Raw genomic sequence first — 20,020 nt, forward strand, 5'->3', positions numbered from 1 at the left:
TTAAGAGCGACCAAGATTCCTTCTTGCCCTCATCTCTAGCCTTAAATCCCGAGTCTCGTAAGAGTCGTATTTTCACTCCCTGATCAAGGATCATGAATAACCCCGCAGCGCATCGACTCAAACCCATGTCCCCAGTTGGAAGCACACCAACCGGGGTCGGACCCGCCGTAGGACAGACTCTTGCCAATGGAGGCTCCCGAGCAGCTGCCGTGCGTATAAAAGTCGCAGTAGCAGACGCCGTTGGGGAAGGTGCACTCGGCGATGCCGACACTGTTCTGGCCCGTCCAGCTGTAGTCGTAGCACGTCCAGTCGGTGCTCGGGTAGATGGATTTCATGTAGTTGGAGCATCCGCCGTCCGAATAATAATTGACCTTGATGTGCGCAGCGTTGACGGCGGTCGCCAAGAGAGCCGAAGCCGCGAGGGCAGTGGAGGAAGACAGAGAGAAGTGCATTGTTGTTTGGTGGAAAGATTGCGGGGAGCAATTCGGTGTTTGGTGCTGTTGTCTTTGTGTGTATGCCAACTTGAAGATCTGTGTCTATGAGGATGTGTGTGCCGGATCACAGACATCAACTCAAGCGGAATCAACGTGGTTTATATAGACTTTGCGGAACATACTAAGCAAGGTACCTAGGTATCTTCGTTTCAGTAAAAGAAACTCCGCGGCCTATCAATCAATTGGTGGAGCTGACTGGAATCACTGGATACTGGATGCTCAGCCATCTTGGCTCGTTCGGAGTTCCCCCAAATCAGACTCCCTCATCGATTCAATGTCTAAGAAAGGCAAAGCCAAACCCTTCACAACACCTATCGGACTGAGACTCGGAAGTGTCGATCGTTGTGGCTTGAGTTAGTCCAAAATATCCAACGAACCATGGACAGAAGGTGCATTGTCCTTACTCAGCAAACGGATCAGATGCCGTGGTGATTACTAACGGGGCAACGGTAGGATGGAAACTTGAGCAAAAGAACTCACGCCACGACCCAGCTTTAGAGAGCTATACGAGAGAAACGGTTCTAGTGGAGGAATGTAAGAGAAACCAGTATGTTTGAAAGCTTCCTTAGAGCGAATTTGCGAAAAAGCCATGCCCTTCAAGCACGGACTATCGTCCTGCCACCTTCGCTCATTCGTACAGTGCTATCTCTTCCTCTTTATACTTGTTACTTTGTTACTTGCTTTTCTCCATTAGACTCTTCCCCTTGAATGACCGGTGCTTAGTATGTGTGATGAAATGGCGGTGTATCTGCTTTGCATTTGCTCTCAGTCCTCCACTGTCTGCGGCAAACGCCAGCGCCGACTTGGCGCACTTTCCACTGCCCAGGTCCCGACACTCTGACAGCCGCACGGCAAATACATGTATTAAAGAGGCCGAAATTTATTCTGTGATTCTCAATTCTAACGGAACCCCCTTCGAATAAGCCCCAATGGTTTCGACAACCCTAGCAATAAATTGCTCAGGGAGCTGCCGAGTGGCATTTTCAGCTTCAGAAGCCATCACCTTTCGACTCGTGGCGAGAAACCGGTTTTTAAATCTTCCCAAAGCGCTTTATCCTCCTCGCACTTGGCGTCTGGGTTGGGATAGAACGGGTCGTTGCGCCAAAAACGTTCTGCCGCAAGTCGAATACCGTTGACGAGACATGGGAAGCTTCCCGCAGCAGTCAAAATCGAGAATCCGCAAGGCATGAGGGCCGAGCACGCCCGGGGTGAGGCGCCGCGTCCCAGGCGGGAGGGTTCAGCACAGACCACCGCGCGGGGCCGTGCGAGAACAAACTCGACATCGCAGGCATCAATCTTGGCGACCCAGAGCAAAAACGCAAGGGCATCTGCCATCGCGCTGGCGTATTCGTGTGTAGGGAGGCCCAGCGCTTCCATTTGGTCAATATGGAGTGGATAATTGCGAAGACTGATGGACTTGAACATGCTTCGCCGTTCGCCGGCCCCAGTTCCTACATGCACCCTGCGCCGGCCAAGATATGGGCGGATCAAGCAATGTTCGTTCCTCTTGTCGTTGATGATGGAATCCCTCAGGTCATCGCGGCCATTCCAAAAGTTATCCACCATAACCCTTCGAATATCGCGAGGCAAGGGGAGAATGCGTTCGCTGATCAGCGCTTGGCAAACTACGGATTCGGGGGGTAGTCGAGGGAGAATATCATTCCAACTGGGTGTTCCAGGCTGAAGGAATTGGATGTGGCGCGGGAAGTAGAACTGGAAGCCAGTTAAGAGTTCAGACTCGGAAACGATGCTACACAAGATATGCTTATGGATTTGCGCTTCATTTTCGAGAGATCGGTCTGGTAAACCGTCAGCTCGCTTCAGAACGAGCACTGATTCGCATCTGTCGATATCTGGAAACCTTGACGCGTCAGCCCACACACTGCCGCATGAACCGTACCCAATCCGCTCGAGCGGAGCGTCGAATTGAGCGATGCTGATTTCCTTGAGCGAATCCATATTGGCCGGCTCGTAAATCGTTGGTACTTAGCTTGCCCAGGTAAGGTACCTTAGTTAATTGCGCGGGTTGCAGGCCTTTGAGAAGTTTGTGGGACCAAGAGTGGCCAGATGTTGTGAGGGAGCCAATAGGTTCACGGGTACCCGTGGATTTAAAGGCTCACGGGTCCCGTGGTGATGACTAAGCCCGCCCTCTTCTCCGTTTCCTTTTCGGGCGCAACGCATCGCGTCTCTCCACAATAGTTAGTGTCGGAACCTGTAGTGACCGCTGGAAGAAGCTCTTAAGAATCGACAGAATGGATTGAGCAGGTCTGTCAGAAAGGATGGAAAAAGTGCTTTATTGACGACGCTGATGATGGCCAAGGAAGATTGTTCAGTAGGTAAAACGCAGGGGTTGTGGTGCGGGCACCAATCAACCACCAAGGTCCATTGAACGCAGCCATCATGGCGGCTTCGTGCTGACAGTTAACTCCCAACACGATATACTTCGTGCAAGTCATGATGAGTCTACCTTTGGCTGAAGTAGTCACGTCATTTCCTGACGATTGTCTTCCCCCGGAACTCGATTACGAATCGAGGGATGCCCTGTTCGTGTCTATCAACTCATGGGCTGCGACCAAGGGCTACGCATTCACTACTGGGAGGTCAACCAAGGAGAAGAGTGGCAGACAGACAATTACATATACATGTGATCGATCGTGTCGTCCTCCCAGCGTGTCGAGAGAGACGCCAGCGGAGGACAACTACCCGGGGAACCGGCTGCCAATTCTCAGTCCTGGCCAGAGAATCTCTGGATAAGGGTACTTGGACTGTGAGGCATCGCCCCGACAAACGGTTTTCCCTACACAATCATGAGCCAAGCCAGCATCCATCTGCTCATCCAGCACACCGTCAGCTGTCCAAGGACGATGCGACTCAATTGGCCAGTCTTGTAAACTCCGGTATAGCTCCTAAGGATATCAGAATGTATATACGACAGAACGGCAATTCTCTGGCAACCCAGCAGGACATCTATAATCGCATTGCGGCTACAAAACGAGACATTTGCGAAGGCCAGAGTACGATACACGCACTTGCCAACCAGCTAGACAGAGAAGGATTCTGGAGTCGAATGCAGTTTTCTCCAGATGGCCGGGTCACAGCTGTTCTCTTCGCCCATCCAGACTCATTGGCGTACCTTCAGGCCTATCCCGATACCCTCTTGCTGGACTGTACATACAAGACCAACAAATACGGCATGCCGCTTCTTGATATGATCGGGGTTGATGCTTGCCAGCGATCCTTCTGCATTGCATTCGCATTCCTTCATGGCGAGACCGAAGAGGACTACTGTTGGGCCTTGGACCAGCTGAGATCACTCTATGAGGTCTGCAATGCTCGAACCCCCTCTGTTGTTCTAACAGACCGGTGTATTGCATGTATGAACGCCGTTTCTACCTGCTTTCCATCTGCTGCTTCGCTGCTATGCTTATGGCATGCAAACAAAGCAATTCTTCGTCATTGCCAGCCAGCCTTCATCCGCCAGCATCAAGGACTGGAAGCGTGGAACGCGTTCTACAAGTTCTGGCATTTGATCATGAGGTAATGCTAGCCGGGCTGTGTCAGTTGGCTGCCCGGGCTGTGTCCCACTTTTTTGGCCAATGAGACAGCAGGGAATATTGTGCCCCTCCCCTGCAGTTCACTTGCCTTTCCATTGCCAACTTCGCTGACTTCTAACTTTACCGCCACGTCGCCGTCGCCGATATTCGGTGCGATGGATTTGCCGATAGGGACTGTTGCCATGTCACAACCAGCGTACGATATACCGAACCCACCAGACGGAGGAATTAATGGTCAGCCCGCTGCGACGATTAACGACCTGCAGGCTCATCTTCAGGCCCACGCGAGGGAGCATGGTTTCGCTGTTGTCCGACGCAACGGAGGCATCTATCGAGGGGACCCAAAGGAGCCTACGCGCTTCAAGATCTGTTGCGACCGCGATGCTATTAGCAAGGCTGAAGGTTTCGGTAACCGCAAGACAGGCACCTTGAAGAACAACTGCCCCTAGTATGGCGTTGCTTCTGCCCGTCTTGCTGATGACTGGCGCTGGACCTTTCAGCTCAAACACCCTTCCCATAACCACCCACCCTCTCTCGATCCATCCGCCCATAAGCTTCACCGGAAGTTGACGCCCACCCAGATGAACCTCCTCCAGACCATCTCAAAGCATAAGGCCATCGGATCGCGCGAGGCGGCTTCCATCGTCAGAGATGCTGTGCCTGGGTCTTTCGTCAAGCAGAAAGACATCGACAACGCCCGCCAGCGCCTGCGTCGCAGCGAGCTCAACAGCAGGACCGCTGTCCAACAGTTCATCAGCATCCTTCTTGACATGGGTTATAATCACCGCATCCAGTGGGCTGGAGAGGACCCTACCCGCCCTGTTGCCCTTGTCTGGACTTACCCATGGTGTGAGGGCATGTGGAGGAGATTTCCGGAGGTCATCGGGTTTGACAACACCTACAAGACCAACCGCTTCAAGATGCCACTCTTCCAGGTTACTGGCACTGCAGATACTGGGTCCTTGTACAACTGTGCCTTCGGTCTTGCGTCAACTGAACGCCGCGAGGGCTACGACTTCCTCCTCAAGTCTCCCGAATCATTAAGGGCCGAGATCCACGTCGAAAAGGACCGCTTTCAATTGCGCTCGTTGAACTCTCAATTGCCGTATAAAACAGGAAGCAGTGGGCTGGCTGTCTGTTGTCTCATTGGCCAGAAAAGTGGGACACAGCCCGGGCAGCCAACTGACACAGCCCGGCTAGCATTACTCTTGATCATAAGATCGCCAGATGAGGAGACATTCCACCAAGCGGGTGGAAGAGTTTGAGAAGCAGTATCTTCCACATCACATCGAAGAGGTTGGGATACATCAAAACCCACTTGGCTCGATCCATACAAGGAAAAGCTGGGTAAAGGCTTGGGTTGATCAATACCCTCACTTTGGCAACGTGGTAACCTCACGTGTTGAAGGTATCCATGCACTGCTAAAGGGGTACCTTAAGAGATCTACATTAGATCTTTTTGAGGCCTGGAGGGCGATCAAGCAAGCTCTACTCAACCAAATTGGGGAGCTGAGGTCCAACCAGACCACACAGCAGATTCGGTTACCGATTGAGCTCTCTGGATCACTGTACAGTGGGGTACGTGGTTGGGTGTCACACGAAGCTCTAAGGAAGGTCGACGAGCAACGGAAAATCCTTACCAGAAATGTGGGACTCGCGATGGCGATGTCTGTGGGTGCAAAGATAGGTTGACTGAGTACTTGGGAAGGAAAGCTATCTGCCTGCAAAATGTGGGAGGTATTTGTGGTCGGTTGCCCACCAGTGTGGGACCACAACAAGAAAAGACCCTCAAATATCGCCAACCTGTTCAGGTTCTTTCTCTCGATCTATGGGACTACCCTGCATTCATACATTGGAGGTTTTGCTTGGCCAGTACTCAGTCCTTCGACTTGAGCATTTCGCCTCGCAGTGGCATCTCAGACGTGATGGCACTCCTCAGTTGCTTCTGGAGCCTCGTCAGCGCATTGATCCTATTGCTGCTGATTCGACTATACCGCAGTCAAGTACCAGGCGAGAGCCTAGCGGGTTTGAGATAGCCGAGGCATCAGCACGGCCAAGGGCATTGCCCAGATGCAGCAGATGCCATGCGTTGGGTCATATGATGACCGCCAAAGCGTGTCCTCAGAGGCATACAGATCTATTACAGCGGGCTTCACTTGCAACAACAGCTATATCGTCAACAATCCAGCTCAACGCCAACGACACGCCCGGGTCGCCTACACCCCCGCCGCCTACACCCCCGCCACCTACACCCCCGCCACCTACACCCCCCCCAGCTTACGCTCAATCACCTTTGTCAAGTCCATCTTCAACTCCGGTAAACTACTGGGACCCGCGGGCGATCTATCAGAGATATGTTGAGGCAAGAGAAACTTGGTATAGAGCCCAACCACGTGGGAGCATCAAAACCAATCAGCAATGCCGGAAAGCAATGCGTTTACCTCTGCGATATAGCAAGGCAAGCTACGAGTGGTGCCTCGACTATAAGCAGATGACGAAGCACTGTACTACTTCAACAGGCTCAAGAGACTGGACGAAGGAGGAGATGATGGCCTACCTGGATTGGAGCAGAGCAGAAGATGATAGAATTGAAGCTCTAGTAGCTCAGGAGAGGGAACACGAGCCATTCGATACAGGGAGAAGAGGTGTTGGTGATATCTGGAGGAGGATAGAGAGGGATACTGAGGAACAGCAAGCTTTATATTTGTAACGGGCTGATAGGATCTTTCCATTTTTCTTTTCCTTCGTCCTCAGCTTACAACCTAGAGGTAGCGCCAATTGCAACAACATTGCCGCAGTCTCTTACAGTCCGCAACGTTTGCGCCCGAAAAGGAAACGCAGAGGGCGGGCTTAGTCATCACCACGGGACCCGTGAGCCTTTAAATCCACGGGTACCCGTGAACCTATTGGCTCCCTCACAACATTGTGAAATACACTTAGTCAGCTTCAGCGCACGGACATTTAGTGTGGGTCACCATTTGGGTTTGCCACTCCTGATATTAGAGGTATAACCCCCTGGTCTGGAATTTCAGAGCCTAAAGCAAACTTCACCGTCGCACAACGCATGATGCTTTTCCCCTTGCCCATGCTCTCGGTTGTCGAGTGTGGTAATCAAGTCTTGTTTTAACACATTCATATATGCTTGTATGAGAAGTCACGGTCCTCACTCCTCAGGTCCGACGTGTTGATTTCGTATCCAGTTGGGTGGGTAGGGTTCTTCTGTTGCGGATCGCGGGCGAGTGTCGGGTGACACCTCTATGGCGAATGCGATATCAGTGGCGGTGACCTTGTTGGCGTACTCGTGGTCCTGGTTCGTGAACCTTTGCAGCCGCCGTGCCCGCAGAGCGAGCTGTGACTTTTGCTGGAACATTGCCGTTCGTCAGCTGTTGTCGTAGGTCGGCGCTCAAGCGTCGACCTTGGGGGGAGGGGAGCCAATTGACAGACGAGTCTGGTCAAGCGCTCGGTCAATCGCGGCCGGGCCCCGGATGGGCCGGCGGGGAAGTGAATCGCTACCAGATGGTAAGCAAATGTGGCACGTGGTGCAAACAGAAATGTGCGTGAGAAGGTTCGTGAACCTCTGCAGCTGCCGTGCCCTGGCCGGCATATTCGTCCCCTTGCTCCCTCCACCATTTGGGGAAAGCGGGTAGAGATCTTCGCTTTTGTATCCAGTAGGTATTAATAGGAACTTTCTATTCTTGAAGACGGAAGCTTCTGAGAATAAACTCAACATCTATAGCGTCAATAGTAGTATACTAGTGAAGGACAGCGCGCCCGTGAGCCAACCTCCTTGATCTCCGTTGGCGTGAAGCGTGAAGTTTCGAGGGGTGAAACAGCGACTCCCGGACCCGTACTTCAAACACCCAAGACAGGGCCGAATAAGACAGTCCTTATTCCCCTCGTGATCTTTCATATCCTGGCGAGCTTGCAGTGGACAATATTTGTCAACTAGAGCGTGCCGGATGAGTCGGGGTGGGGGGAAGATACACTCCATTCAGATAATGTGACGAGGAACTGGAGAAAAGTGAGGGAGGTCTGGGAATCTCTCAAGATGCTCGTTCCAGAATGACTCAGCATTCGGGTTGGCGTACCAAAAGCAGCGAGAAATTTCAAGCTGATCAGAAATGTAAGGGACTGTTTTGAAACTCTGGTAGACCCTCATATGTTTCTCGTAGTTGTTCCAGAGCTTGTCGGCTTGGACGGCGACGGGAGCCTTGTAAACAAACACGGTTCTGGGGTACCCAAAAGCTCTGCCTAATTATAAAGCCAGTGCCGATCTCACGAGACATCGACTTGGTCCCAACCGCGGCCTGTTGTCTCTTAGCAAGTGAAGAGACAGTTGAAATGACCGATTTGATGGACAGCATTCTCTTGAGTAGCAATTCTGGTATCTCAAGTGCTTCCTCTTGTCCCAATCTCTCTTCGAGCTGCAGGCTGTCCATCGCGACTTGGGCCAGTGACTGGTCGACGGATGATTATTGCCAAGCGCCATATCGCTTGATGCCATGAGACGCCAGGAGGTCGGTGACACCGCCACCGGGGAAACAGGGGTTGCTGGTGACGACTCTTTAGGCTGGCGGGCTGCGGGCGCCGTATTTGGCGGTGAATCAGCCATGATAATGACGTGAACTTGTCGGCTTAATTACCTCACTGGCGTCGTCGCTGCTCCTATATCCTGTAGTTGTGGCGGTGGGTTGTGGGGCAAAACTGTGTTGGTGTTGGCCGTTTCCTAACAATCCCAAGGTGGTACCTATACTGTCCGTCCCAATATGTTCTGCCCGTCCATCCAACGCTGATACAGGGGTTGATGTCGGTGTTGGCAAGCCAGCCAAGAGTAATAGTACGGTTGTAACCGTTAAGACGCGAATCGTTCCGGGCGCCGTCAAACATTCAGTAGGCCGGGTTCATGTCACGGGTGACGTAGGCCTCTTCGTGGTGCCTACGAGGGAAGTAGAACCGACAAACCGGTTCGATAGAAAGAACACCACCAGGTAGCTTCTTTCGGCGTAGACAGTATGCCTCGCTGTAAGCGTGCCGCTGGACCCTGTTGACGATCCTGGACAGGGTATCAAAGGTTGGCTGTTCGTGCTCAAACAACTCAATGATCAATACGTTCGCCTTCCCTTGCATCATCACCCTGTTCGGTTCGGGGTTCATCGCCGTGATAGAGAAACCCCAGCGGCGGGCAAACTCAGTCCGCCCTTCATCATCCTCCAAGTCGGGCTGGACACTGCCAGCACACCAGTATAACCCGTGATGGTGAGAGCTACCACGGGCCTGCCACTCGAAGCGGCCCCAATAGTCGACGATGCCAAACTTGGGGATCAATACGTAGTCTCTAAAAGCGTTGTACCGCTTGAAGAAGTGGTAAGCCGCAATGTGTGGGTTGTCCTGGAGGTTCTGCCAGGAGATATGCTGCCGCGCCCGTTCAGTGCCCTGCTTCCACTCGTCGTAACGCGGCATATGTCGCGCAAGGCTATCCCAGTGCAAATCAGCCGGGCTGAAAGTCATGAACATCGCCGGCATCCCCAGGGCATAGACGTGGGCAGTGAGCTGATGGCCCTTGCCAGTCCAGTAAGCCCGAGTACCACGGAGGGTATCCGCGTGCTTGACAATGGAATTAAGAAGACGTTGCGCCTCAGGGGATTGGAATCAAACGCTGCCCGTAGCTCGTCGAGATCCACCTGGGTTTGGTGGGTGTGTCGAACGAAATAGGAACTCTTCGCATTGACGGTCGACCGCATCAGAGTATTGAATGCTACGAAACGGAAGCGCGGATGCCGGGCGAAACGTCTGTCTCGATTCCGCATCGCATGGTAGAGATACTCTCTATAAGTGATGGACCGCACCCGGGGCGCAACGAACTCGGCTCGACCATAGGGAAAGAGTGTGGGAAAAGCCCACGACAACAGGGGTTGGGACCGGTTGAACTCATTCAACGGTGTCCGGCGAATCTCGCCCATCTCAATGTAAGGCTGAGTAGGCGGTTGTCCGGGGTGCTGAGACTGTTGCTGAGCGTTGATCTGTTCTCCGGAGCTGATCAAGATTGGCCTCCTCAGCAACGATATTGGGTACGGCGGCTTCGTCAACCAAGTGAGACTCGTCGTTGGCTTCAGCGACCACATCCTCGATGTCAACAGGATCAACATCCTCGACTGGGAACTCGTCCATCACACTACCACCATCCTCCGGAAGTTGGCTCAGCCTCTCCTCGCTGATGACGATGTCGCGGTAAGCAGGGTGGTTCGCCTTGAGGAAGGCTAGCCACTGACGAATGTTGCTCTGTTTGACAAAAAAGCGACGACGGAACTGACGTATAACATGGTCCTGCTGGGCGAAGTTGGCAGGCCGCAAGACGATGACATCCAGCTCCCGAGGTAGCCGTGGTAACTGGTTGTAGGCTTCGCCGACATCGCGGAGGAAATTAACAACATGCCCGCGGTATTTGTATTGTTGGCCCCGGTAGAGGAAGACCTCCACATGGACATGGACGCGCGCAATGAGCTGCTCCTCAATCTGGGAGAGCGGTGGTCAGTCAGGGGGGACATCGCCGAAGTCAAGATCGTTGTCGGCCGAATAAAACAGCGGCTCTTCTGGGCGCCTCGTCCTATCACGACTTATACAGCCAGTGCAGATCTCTCCCTGTAACTTCACGTCAAACCACTTCTGTTTACACAGAGTGCATTCGACCATAGCCTCCTTGGCCATCTCGGCATTGAACTTCTGCAGCCGGACCCTATCTTCCATCGTGATAGCGTCGGCCGATAGGTCCCCATCAAAGACCTGGTCGGGGACAGGCTCTACCGCTGGAAGTTGAAGTTGACTCTGAGACTGAGATGGAGAGGATGCCGCTGACTGAACAGAGCCCCGGCGTCCAATCGGCCCCCGGCGGAGAGGTGGCATCTGCGACGGTGTAGTGGGCGTACTGAACGGGTTGCTGGACGATAGCATATCCGGTAGAGAGCCGAGAGAGCTGAGACTGGTAACTGACGATGCTGGGTCGAATTGAGCCGTACAAAGGCGACACACGTCCTGCTCTTCGCCATGAGCATCGCGGAACTTTGTTCGGTCAATTTGTGGGCGATTTTAGCACCCCACGCACAAAAAGCCTTGCAAAAGGCAAGTACGATACACCGGACGGAAGCCGCATTCGCAGTTCAATTAGGTAGTTCAATCGCGCCTCTGTTTGTGCCTCTGTTTGTAGTTCAATTGCGGCTCTCTCTGCGACTCTCTTTGCGGCTCTCTCTGCGACTATATTTGCGACTCTCTTTGCGACCAAGACAAACAGATAGTTATAGAGGCTCAAAAGTCAAAAAGGTTCGGCCGCCGGTGCCACTGCAACTGCCACCCCTGTCCCTCATGCTCCGGCCCAGTTAAGGGGGAACGTCTTTGAGGGGTGGTTAACAGTCATCTTACAATGGCGGCTGCGCCTACGTCCTTGTCGATCGAGAGGCCAATTTTTATAGAGGGTTAGTATCTTGATTCGAACTTGTAATCTCTTGAGACTTGTCGGCTTCTCGGTCGTGGTAGTCGGCTTCTTGAGAACTTAGGGGGGTATCGCAGTCTTGAGTATGGGACTGGCCTCTTGATCTTGAGAGTATCTACCCAGGTTAGAGAGTTACAGTCACAAGGTCACTATCTATTTTAGCAACAGGCATTGTTATACCGTTGCGATACCGGGGGTCCCCAACTGCGCGTCCGCAGTGCCCCGTCGGGCGGTGGAAGATCAGAGTCTGGTGGTTATATACTACGTCAACTGCTTGAGCTTCAATCGCGTTGAAGCTGAGCTGCGTCGACTACGTTGACTACGTTCAACTGCGCCAACTGCGACAACTGCGACAACTACGTCCAAATTCAACTGCGTCAGCTGCGTCAACTACGTTCAAGTCCAACTACGTCAATCGCGTTCAACTACGTTGTCGTCAACCGCATCAACTATTATCAAATTTCATAAGCTTCTACAGATGTACCAGGGGGCTGCCGCCCCCCTGGACCCTCTCCACCGCGCATGCCAAGGGATGGGGGCCATGAGGTTAACCGCATCCAGAACTATCACCACGACTCTTCCGAGAAAATGGGGTAGGGTGACAGATGCACTTAGTCCTTGTTTTTCCGTCACTGTGAACACAACAAGTCGAAACTAGATGTTTATTGCTCCCTGATGGGCACTCCCAACCAGCCCAAACAAAACTACCTACAGGTGCCTCTCTACAGAAGTCCATGCTCGAGCAGAGCATCACGAAACCCGTCGTGCGGGAGCTCTGAGGCGACGACGAGGTAGACGTTGTACCGGGTCGCATTCAGTGCATCCAGCTTGCAGGCGCCGGTGCGGAGGAGGTCACCGACCCGGATGATGTACTCGTTGAGGTCCCCTGCGCGCGCGACCGTCTTGGAGATGACATGGAACTGGTCCCCGCGTCCCGTGTCGAGCCTGTTCTGCCAATAGACAGATATGGATGGCGGTCCGCCCTTGGATGGGCTCGTATGCATCTTGATCTCGCCCGTCAACGGGTCGAGGTATTTGCCGTCGACGATTGGTTGGCCGGTGAGGGTCCAGCTCTGGTTTGCGGGTGCGCTGTCAAGCAGCGCTTGGGATATGGCTGGGGCGGGGGGGGGGGGGGGCCGCTGTTTGTGGGGTTCGTGTTTGTGGAATCCATGATGTTCGAGTCTTGGTGATATTTGTGGGTTGGCGGGAGAAGGGTAGTGGAAGAGTGAAGATAGTATCTGATCAAGACCGTTGGAACAAAAGAGTGGGAGACGAAGTCTCTCCGAACAGCGAATACACCCTAGGTAGTTGACCACCACTAGTATGCATTCAAAAGGCGAGACCATCAGAGATCTCGGTTGGCGTGAGCATCGCTGAAAACCCCTTGAGATGGAACTGCCCCCCGAAGGAATGCAACCTCTTTGCGTCCATCAGGCTCGCGGCCATATCGAGTGGTATCTCCAACCCCGTATTCTCGCGTGGCCGATTTCGAATGGGGAAGCCTTTGACGATAACTGGATCGCAGAACATGTTGTGCCAGCAGCACCCGCCACCGACGTCTGTTTTGACGTGCGGGCCCATAGTGAAGTCAATCACACAATAATAGTCAGTACTTCTCCCAACACTTTCGCAATTCAATATTTGCGGTGTGCAGTACTTCATGATCCCGTCGCCAGAAGACCGCAAGGCGGCCCCAAGCCAGGCCATGACTTCCGTAGCATTGGCGATGAAGTCCGCGGTGCCCTTAGCAATCAAGCGGAAATGGCCGTATGAATCCTCCGCCTCAATTTCCGATCCGTCCGGGAGAATTTCTAGCACGGTTTGTTAGCCACGAAAGGATCTTCAACAATACGGGTGTGCCGAAGACACATACTCGCTACCGTTGCTCGTTTTTGCACGGCCCCGGATACCGCAGCTAGAATATGAGGGCCAGCCGTAGGCCATGTTTGAGCAACATATTCAGAACACGGCAAGGCTTGGGCATTGCTTGCCGATCCGGTCAAAGTTATGACCCGTTCTAGAAGCTCCGTAAAATCCTCAGAGTCCCGGTATTGATCTCTGAGAAAGGCGATCGGTTCCCATCTGACAACTATTGTCATTGTGAGTAACGTTGACTCTTCATGGCGACTGATATATTTTTCGATTGGAACGGTAGTCAAGACCTTCGACCGGATCACTCTCATGGCATCCAAGTCCGAGAGGGGGGTCAGGAAGGCCTCAGACGCCAGACGTATCGCAAGAGCATTGTAGGCTTCAGAGTCGAAAATCACCTCACGATACCCACGCCTATCTGGAAGGATGAGCTCCTTATCGTCGGGAAGGGTCAAAACATCGTCACCGAGACTGGCCGTTTGCTTGTGTGTTGGCACCGCATCGTCAAATTCCTGGGTGTCCAGACTTGCGAGCCATCTCTTAATCTGTAATGAGATAACCTCATTGTCGACCCGTTCGATCTGTCTTTCTAACACAGTGTTGTTTTCGACCTGCTCCAACATGGCTTCCTTAAACATGTGAGTCAAGTCGCTACACGGTGTTAGCTGCGAGGCCTGGCGGATCAAGCTTGAATATTCCGGCTTGCACCGTAGGAACTAATACATGTAGAGGCACTCACTGTCGATATTTGTGAAGGAAATACATCACATCTCTCTGGGACTTGCTCGACCCAGGCTGGCCAAGCTTCAAGGCGAGCGCTTTCAGGAGCGATGGTAAGACCCCCACCATGCGATCCAAGCTCTCGCCTCCTGCCCCAAGCTCGTGAACTTTGGCAACCAAGTTGTCAGCAAGCTCAACCTTGTAGATGGTCACGTCAGCCCCGCTGATGCTACCTTCATCAGAGTACATCGTTCTCTTATCCCATTCCTTGATGTCAGTCAAGTCAGACTCTAAGCCAGTATCTTGGTGATGCGTGTCGTCCTTCTGCCCTGCAAGGGCGACGGCCGAACCGTAACCTGAATCCATGGAGTTTCCGGCTGCGGTGTGCGATCCAACAAGTCCTACAGTTGCGTCGGTTTTCTTCTGATACGGCTGCTCCGGAACTGGAGGGTCGAATGATTCCCGGTGTTCTCCCTCGATGTTCCTATCTGGTTCTGCGATGTCACGACCATGGAAACTGTTCGAGGCATCCTCCTCAGAATCGGTACAGTACGTCACATCAAACGGTGTAGCGACACTTTCCGCGTTCCAACGTCCTCCCACTTCGGCGATCCCATTGTCTAATCTGTTTTGTTGAGATAGGCCGGCCGCGGATTCTGAATTTAGTTTCCTTAGACTGCTCAACGGGACGCCTTTGTCTTATACCGGAGATAGCAGCCATCGTGGCGGAACTGACGAACGTACCGAGACCCCATATCTTAAACTGCCTCTTGTACGCTTTTTCCCAGGGACACAAGTCAACCACGAAAACCACCAAAACAGTGTGGCAAGCAAAGATTGTGAGCATACGATGCCTCGAATCCGTGGTCCACATTCATAATTCTCATCACCTCTGACAGTCCCTTCCCCTCGTCCCAAAACAATGAAGTAATCGTTGATCTTAGGTCTTCCCAGGCTAGTCGGGACCGTAGGGGCCTGCCATGCTTGTGGGAGACGTTCGAGACCCTCGCATCTCCATGACTCTTCGTGAGAGGATCAGCAGGTTCCCCTTCTTGACTCTGCGCTGAATCCATCGCGTCCATAGACTATGCGCGCCTCTGAGTTGTCTTCGTTGCACTTGGGAATTACGGTGGACTGGCAGTGTGTCGAAATTGTGTGCAAATGAGAAACTCCGAACAATGATCGCAGCCACTGAAAGAAGAGGTTTGCGTTTGACCCCCAGCCCCCGCCCTGAAAACGGCTTTGAGAGAGAGAGCCCAATTGTGTGCCTCCGACGCTCTGCCACAGCACTCCTGCACTTCGCCACTACCATTGTGAAGTTGCGGTGAGGTTGTGGGAGAAATGCCTGCAGTTAGCGAAGCCCGTGGTGATGGTGCTCCGGAAGTAGCCGGCGTCGGTGAGGCGGCCGCTGACGACGCCGCCGAAGAAGAGGAGGAAGACGGAGATGGAGCCGATCCAGGAGATTTCGGAGGGGGCGCGGTGCAGGTGGGATACGTGGTAGGTTTGGAAGACGCCGAAGGAGATTACGAGGCCCCTGGATTTCAGGGGTTAATGGGATTTAGGTTTTGCGTTTGTGTGGGAAGTGTGGGGAGGTCAAACCATGTGTTCATTATGCAGAGGAATCCGGCGATAATTGTGGAGGAGGAGTGTTAGAGACCTGTTGGGGATTGTCTTCCGGGTGGTTCTTACCAGGCATCCAAGCCGCCCAGCCGCCATCCGGGGGTGCGGTGACGGCGACCGAAGGTGGATGTTCCACGACTGTGGGCATGCTTGGTACACCAGAAAGCACCAATCTAGGTTGGGTTGGTGGGAGATGTGCCTCGGCGGTTGTCGCTTGTTCCTCTGGTGTCCCTCTCGCCTCGTTCAGGGGACGATTAGGTAGCTCGCCGCGAGGGTGGCAGTCGTCCATCGTCAAGTGGTGGATGGTGTGCTAGTCGTGATATTCTTGAAACTTCTTAAGAAAGAATACTCAGTCTACAGGAAAGTATGATAAAGGATGAGAGGTCGGGGGGTAATATATACTGCCGAGGGCCTTTATGAACCCGATTCCCAAAGCAGAGAATGCGAAGGAAGCATATTAAAAAATTCAAACTTTGGTGATCCCAGGTGTTCAGGGTGGGTTTATCAAGTCGGTGCTGACAAATACCACTGCAGTTAAAGCCTAGATGCGTGCTCTCATAACTGTTCTATTCTGTCTTACAAATCTGTGGAAGGGGGAACCTCCTCGTGAAGCCGCTGAGCCGGTGTGGCTTTCTCCGGAAAGGAACGCTTTTCGGCGAACTTTCACGATAGTGGAACCAGGGGCTCTTGTCTTGGCGGTATTTGGAGCTGCATAGGGCATAGTGCCCGGGGGCGAGATGAACACGACCCTTTCTTGGTTACCAGGTTAAGGCTTCGATTTCACACTGATGATTCGCCACGGCTCATAGCTGCGTACCCATCCACGTAATGATAACGATGAGGGGACAAACACACTACCGAACCCTCCTTCGGAGGCACCACTTGGGACTAGAACCCTAGCAGCGGAAGTCTCGGATTAATACAGCATTGAGTTGTGGACTGAGTCTACTATTATTACCAATCATGAAATTCTACACCTCTAGAGAGCTTCCAAGTTTGGGCCGAGGGATCTGTCAGTTGCTACTGATCTTCGACAAGGTCTAGAACTTCAACACAGCAGGGAGTCAGTCTCGCCGGAATGCGTTCCGAACAAATCAAATTATTCAAATCAAATCAAATTCGTTGACCTGTATATTTGATTTGATTTGATTTTACCGAGTTTGAGCAACGTCATTAGTAAGACAGACCCACTTAGTTATCGAACAACAACTGGCCAAAAGGTGACTTGAGATTTCTTGCCAACAGCTTGCATATACCCAGCGCCAACATCATTAGGATGACCAACCTCGACGACCGCTCCTTTGATGATTCCTCGTCGGCATCGAGCCTGACGCCTAGCCAGTCGGTTAGTCAGACTTCTGGATCGTTTATGAACTTATCACACGCCGGCCGCGACGCGCTTTCCATCCTGCGACGAACTCGAAGCGTAAAGGACCAACTCGAGATTGTCGACGAAGCAAACCTTCCCACCGAAGACAGTCAGTTGCCGAAGATTTGGATACAAAACAAGCCATATATCAATACAAAGTGGCTATACAAGAAGCGAAAGAGGTGGTCAAAGGTGGATGAGTACGGCGAGAGATACGTTAAGCTCGACAGGGACGACAGCAGCCTTGGAGAGTACTGGCTTTGCGATCCCTGTATGCAAGAGGGCAGAACTTCGCTATATGCCACTACCAATGGCGCTACAACGACTGTCAAACTACACCTTCAGAAGGACCACGGTTTGCTGATCAGTATCGGGAGCTCTGGAGGAGGCAGTGAAGCTGGCGATTCGGAGCCTAGTCCTCGCCGTCAGAAGACTCTAGAAGAGAGTCTGAGGAGAACACTTGTGTCCAAAACAACAGGGCAGCTCTTTAGGAATACGTTGCTCAGATGGCTAGCTAGCGCAAATATTCCGTTCTCCGGCATCGAACACCCTCTTTTTCGCCAGCTCCTCTGCCTAATGGATAAGGATCTTCTACAGGAGGTCCTGCCTCATAGCGGCGACACCGTCAGGGCGTGGATGAAGGCCGAGTTCGAGGCTGAGAAAGAGCTCCTGAGAGCCGAGCTTGCGAGGTCTCCATACAAGAAACACCTGACATTTGATCTCTGGACCTCTCCAAACCAATACGCTCTCCTTGGCATCACCGTCCACTTCGTCGATCAATCACAACAGCTGCAGTTTCGCCTCCTGGCGTTGAAACGCATATTTGGGAGCCACGGAGGTGAAAATCTTGGTCTCGTCCTAGAGGGCGTAATTGAGGATTTTGCTCTTTCCGAGACTGTCGGTTACCTAACCGCTGATAACGCGGATTCGGGTGATTCGGCCGTACGAGAGCTATTTCAGGCCCTTTTTCCTGAAGACAACTCGATCTCCGACCTTGCCCGCCAACGACGAATTCGCTGCGTCAATCACGGACTAAACCTGAGCGCGACCGGCTTCCTCGGCGGTACGTTTAAGGAGGCTATCAAGAAGCTCCCTCCTGGATCAGAAGAGCGCAAATTCCTTCAAGAAGAGAACGACTTCCTCGAGCATTGGCGTCAATCGGGCCCCATTCAGAAGCTTCACGACTTGATGGGGTGGATTAGAAGAGGCGCACAACGAAGGGAGCAGTTTCTTCAGTTCACACGCGGAGAGCTTACAGAAGATGAGCTTCTCGAATTCGGCCAGGTTCTATGGGACACTCGTGAGTTTGGCGGCTTGATGGTGAAGCAGGATAATGATACTAGATGGAATTCGTTTTTCGAGTCTGCAAAGAGGGCGTTGCAACTCAAAGATCCGGTTGAGATTTTCCAGAGGAGGATGGTCAACGAGAGGGACCCAAAGAAGCGCCTCCCTGAAGAATATCTTCTCAGAGACGATGACTGGTCTTTCCTCGGTATCGCCGTTGACGTACTTGAGCCGGTCTTTCGCCTCACAAAAAGATTTAAGGATAGGGCGCCTCGAATCGCTGAGGTAGCAGCATCTTTGCACTACCTACTCGATCACTTTCGCCGGCAGCGGAGTATTTACATCGACAACATCGCGAATGCTACGATGGACGGCCCTGACTTCGCTGGTACCTCAATCTTTGTGGGCCATCAGCTACCGGCGTTACAGCCGATCGCGCCGCCGAACACTCAGTCAGAGATCTTCTCTGACCGACCACAACGGCAGCGACGTGAGCCTGCGAGATACAGAGACGGCGTAGACGGCGCAGACGACGCAGAAACTACGGGAAACTACAATTCAGCTGATTTTTCCGACCGGCAAAACCTTCGTGCGTTAAGGGCCAGTCTTGCTGTTGCCATCTACAAGATTGACAAATACATCGCCACTCTAGAGGACTCGCCTGCTTACTGGGCAGCGATGATCCTGCACCCTGGCCTCAAGAAGCGATGGATTGAGAAGCAGCTCTCCGAAGAACACGCTCAGCGTGTGATTCAAGGCTTCAAGAAGTTCTTTGACGAAGATTACAACAAGCACGGCTCTCCAGCCCCCCGGCGGACTATCCAGACTCGGCCGAATTACCTCATCGACGAAGACTTCTACGACAAGCCTGAAGACCCCCTCCTAAAGGATGAGCTTCTTGAGTACTTTTCTATGCCGTTGTTACCTGTGGAGGATCCTCTGGAATGGTGGCGCCGGCACCAGACTTCATTGCCAAAGCTGGCAAAAATGGCATTCGATATCCTCTCCATACCCGCCACTTCTTGTGAGATTGAAAGAGTATTCAGCCAATCGAAGTTGACCATATCGACACAGAGGTGTCGATTGATGGACCAGACAGTTGAGGTGCTCGTTTGTCTGAAGTATTGGCTGTCAAACCGTAGTTGGGACTGACTGGAGATCGGGATAGCAGGATGTCACTTTGTATTTTAATAATTTGAATAGATTTGATTGTAGTTAGTTATTCAAATCAAACTCAAACTCAAATCAACTTTTACCCTGGGCTCTCAAATCAAATCAAATTCGGGCCTGATTTAATTTGATTTGTTCGGAACGCTGCTGGGAACTAAGACCACGTGTGGTTGCACGAGTTAGTGCACTATCCAGAGGTCATGAGCCGGGAGCTTAGGACTCACCATTTCAGCCGCATAGTGAACCAAAGATCGGTTCTCTGGGTCGGCAGCGAGAGGAGATGCCTTTCTAGTTTGAAATCAGGTGACTAGTTTTACCAATGCTAGTGCCACCAACTCTTCAAGCCGTGCCGGTGTTTGGGGACCCGGATCTTCATAGGAAATGGCTTGCATTGCATTCTTCAACAAAGTCAAAATCCGAAATACCGGTGCCGTTTCGGCGTCCACGGTAGGGT

General features: G+C 52.5%; 8 protein-coding genes across 8 annotated transcripts; 3 read left to right on the forward strand and 5 right to left on the reverse strand.

The window, feature by feature from the left end:
* Window positions 1-83: 83 nt before the first annotated feature.
* Window positions 84-452, reverse strand: CHGG_04069 (uncharacterized protein; the record flags this gene model as incomplete). Its single annotated transcript, XM_001223282.1, has 1 exon — window positions 84-452. The coding sequence occupies one exon, from the start codon at window positions 450-452 to the stop codon at window positions 84-86; it is 369 nt and encodes a 122-aa protein (XP_001223283.1).
* A 1,041-nt stretch (window positions 453-1,493) lies between these two features.
* CHGG_04070 (uncharacterized protein) lies at window positions 1,494-2,453 on the reverse strand (the record flags this gene model as incomplete). Its single annotated transcript, XM_001223283.1, has 2 exons — window positions 1,494-2,244; window positions 2,395-2,453. The coding sequence occupies 2 exons, from the start codon at window positions 2,451-2,453 to the stop codon at window positions 1,494-1,496; spliced, it is 810 nt and encodes a 269-aa protein (XP_001223284.1).
* A 740-nt stretch (window positions 2,454-3,193) lies between these two features.
* Window positions 3,194-3,759, reverse strand: CHGG_04071 (uncharacterized protein; the record flags this gene model as incomplete). Its single annotated transcript, XM_001223284.1, has 3 exons — window positions 3,194-3,291; window positions 3,524-3,551; window positions 3,628-3,759. 3 exons carry the CDS (start codon window positions 3,757-3,759, stop codon window positions 3,194-3,196), a joined length of 258 nt encoding a protein of 85 aa, XP_001223285.1.
* A 583-nt stretch (window positions 3,760-4,342) lies between these two features.
* Window positions 4,343-5,313, forward strand: CHGG_04072 (uncharacterized protein; the record flags this gene model as incomplete). The annotated part of the gene is made up of 2 exons (XM_001223285.1): window positions 4,343-4,456; window positions 4,549-5,313. 2 exons carry the CDS (start codon window positions 4,343-4,345, stop codon window positions 5,311-5,313), a joined length of 879 nt encoding a protein of 292 aa, XP_001223286.1.
* Window positions 5,314-8,935: 3,622 nt separating this feature from the next.
* On the reverse strand, window positions 8,936-11,703 carry CHGG_04073 (uncharacterized protein; the record flags this gene model as incomplete). Its single annotated transcript, XM_001223286.1, has 5 exons — window positions 8,936-9,652; window positions 9,808-10,068; window positions 10,136-10,561; window positions 10,736-11,104; window positions 11,668-11,703. 5 exons carry the CDS (start codon window positions 11,701-11,703, stop codon window positions 8,936-8,938), a joined length of 1,809 nt encoding a protein of 602 aa, XP_001223287.1.
* A 1,157-nt stretch (window positions 11,704-12,860) lies between these two features.
* CHGG_04074 (uncharacterized protein) lies at window positions 12,861-14,878 on the reverse strand (the record flags this gene model as incomplete). The annotated part of the gene is made up of 4 exons (XM_001223287.1): window positions 12,861-13,342; window positions 13,405-14,054; window positions 14,143-14,748; window positions 14,868-14,878. 4 exons carry the CDS (start codon window positions 14,876-14,878, stop codon window positions 12,861-12,863), a joined length of 1,749 nt encoding a protein of 582 aa, XP_001223288.1.
* Window positions 14,879-15,464: 586 nt separating this feature from the next.
* On the forward strand, window positions 15,465-16,057 carry CHGG_04075 (uncharacterized protein; the record flags this gene model as incomplete). The annotated part of the gene is made up of 2 exons (XM_001223288.1): window positions 15,465-15,620; window positions 15,707-16,057. The coding sequence occupies 2 exons, from the start codon at window positions 15,465-15,467 to the stop codon at window positions 16,055-16,057; spliced, it is 507 nt and encodes a 168-aa protein (XP_001223289.1).
* A 962-nt stretch (window positions 16,058-17,019) lies between these two features.
* Window positions 17,020-19,692, forward strand: CHGG_04076 (uncharacterized protein; the record flags this gene model as incomplete). The annotated part of the gene is made up of 2 exons (XM_001223289.1): window positions 17,020-19,434; window positions 19,612-19,692. The coding sequence occupies 2 exons, from the start codon at window positions 17,020-17,022 to the stop codon at window positions 19,690-19,692; spliced, it is 2,496 nt and encodes an 831-aa protein (XP_001223290.1).
* Window positions 19,693-20,020: the final 328 nt, after the last annotated feature.

This window comes from Chaetomium globosum, genomic scaffold (genome assembly GCF_000143365.1).
Source record: "Chaetomium globosum CBS 148.51 scaffold_4 genomic scaffold, whole genome shotgun sequence".
Lineage (NCBI taxonomy): Eukaryota > Fungi > Ascomycota > Sordariomycetes > Sordariales > Chaetomiaceae > Chaetomium > Chaetomium globosum.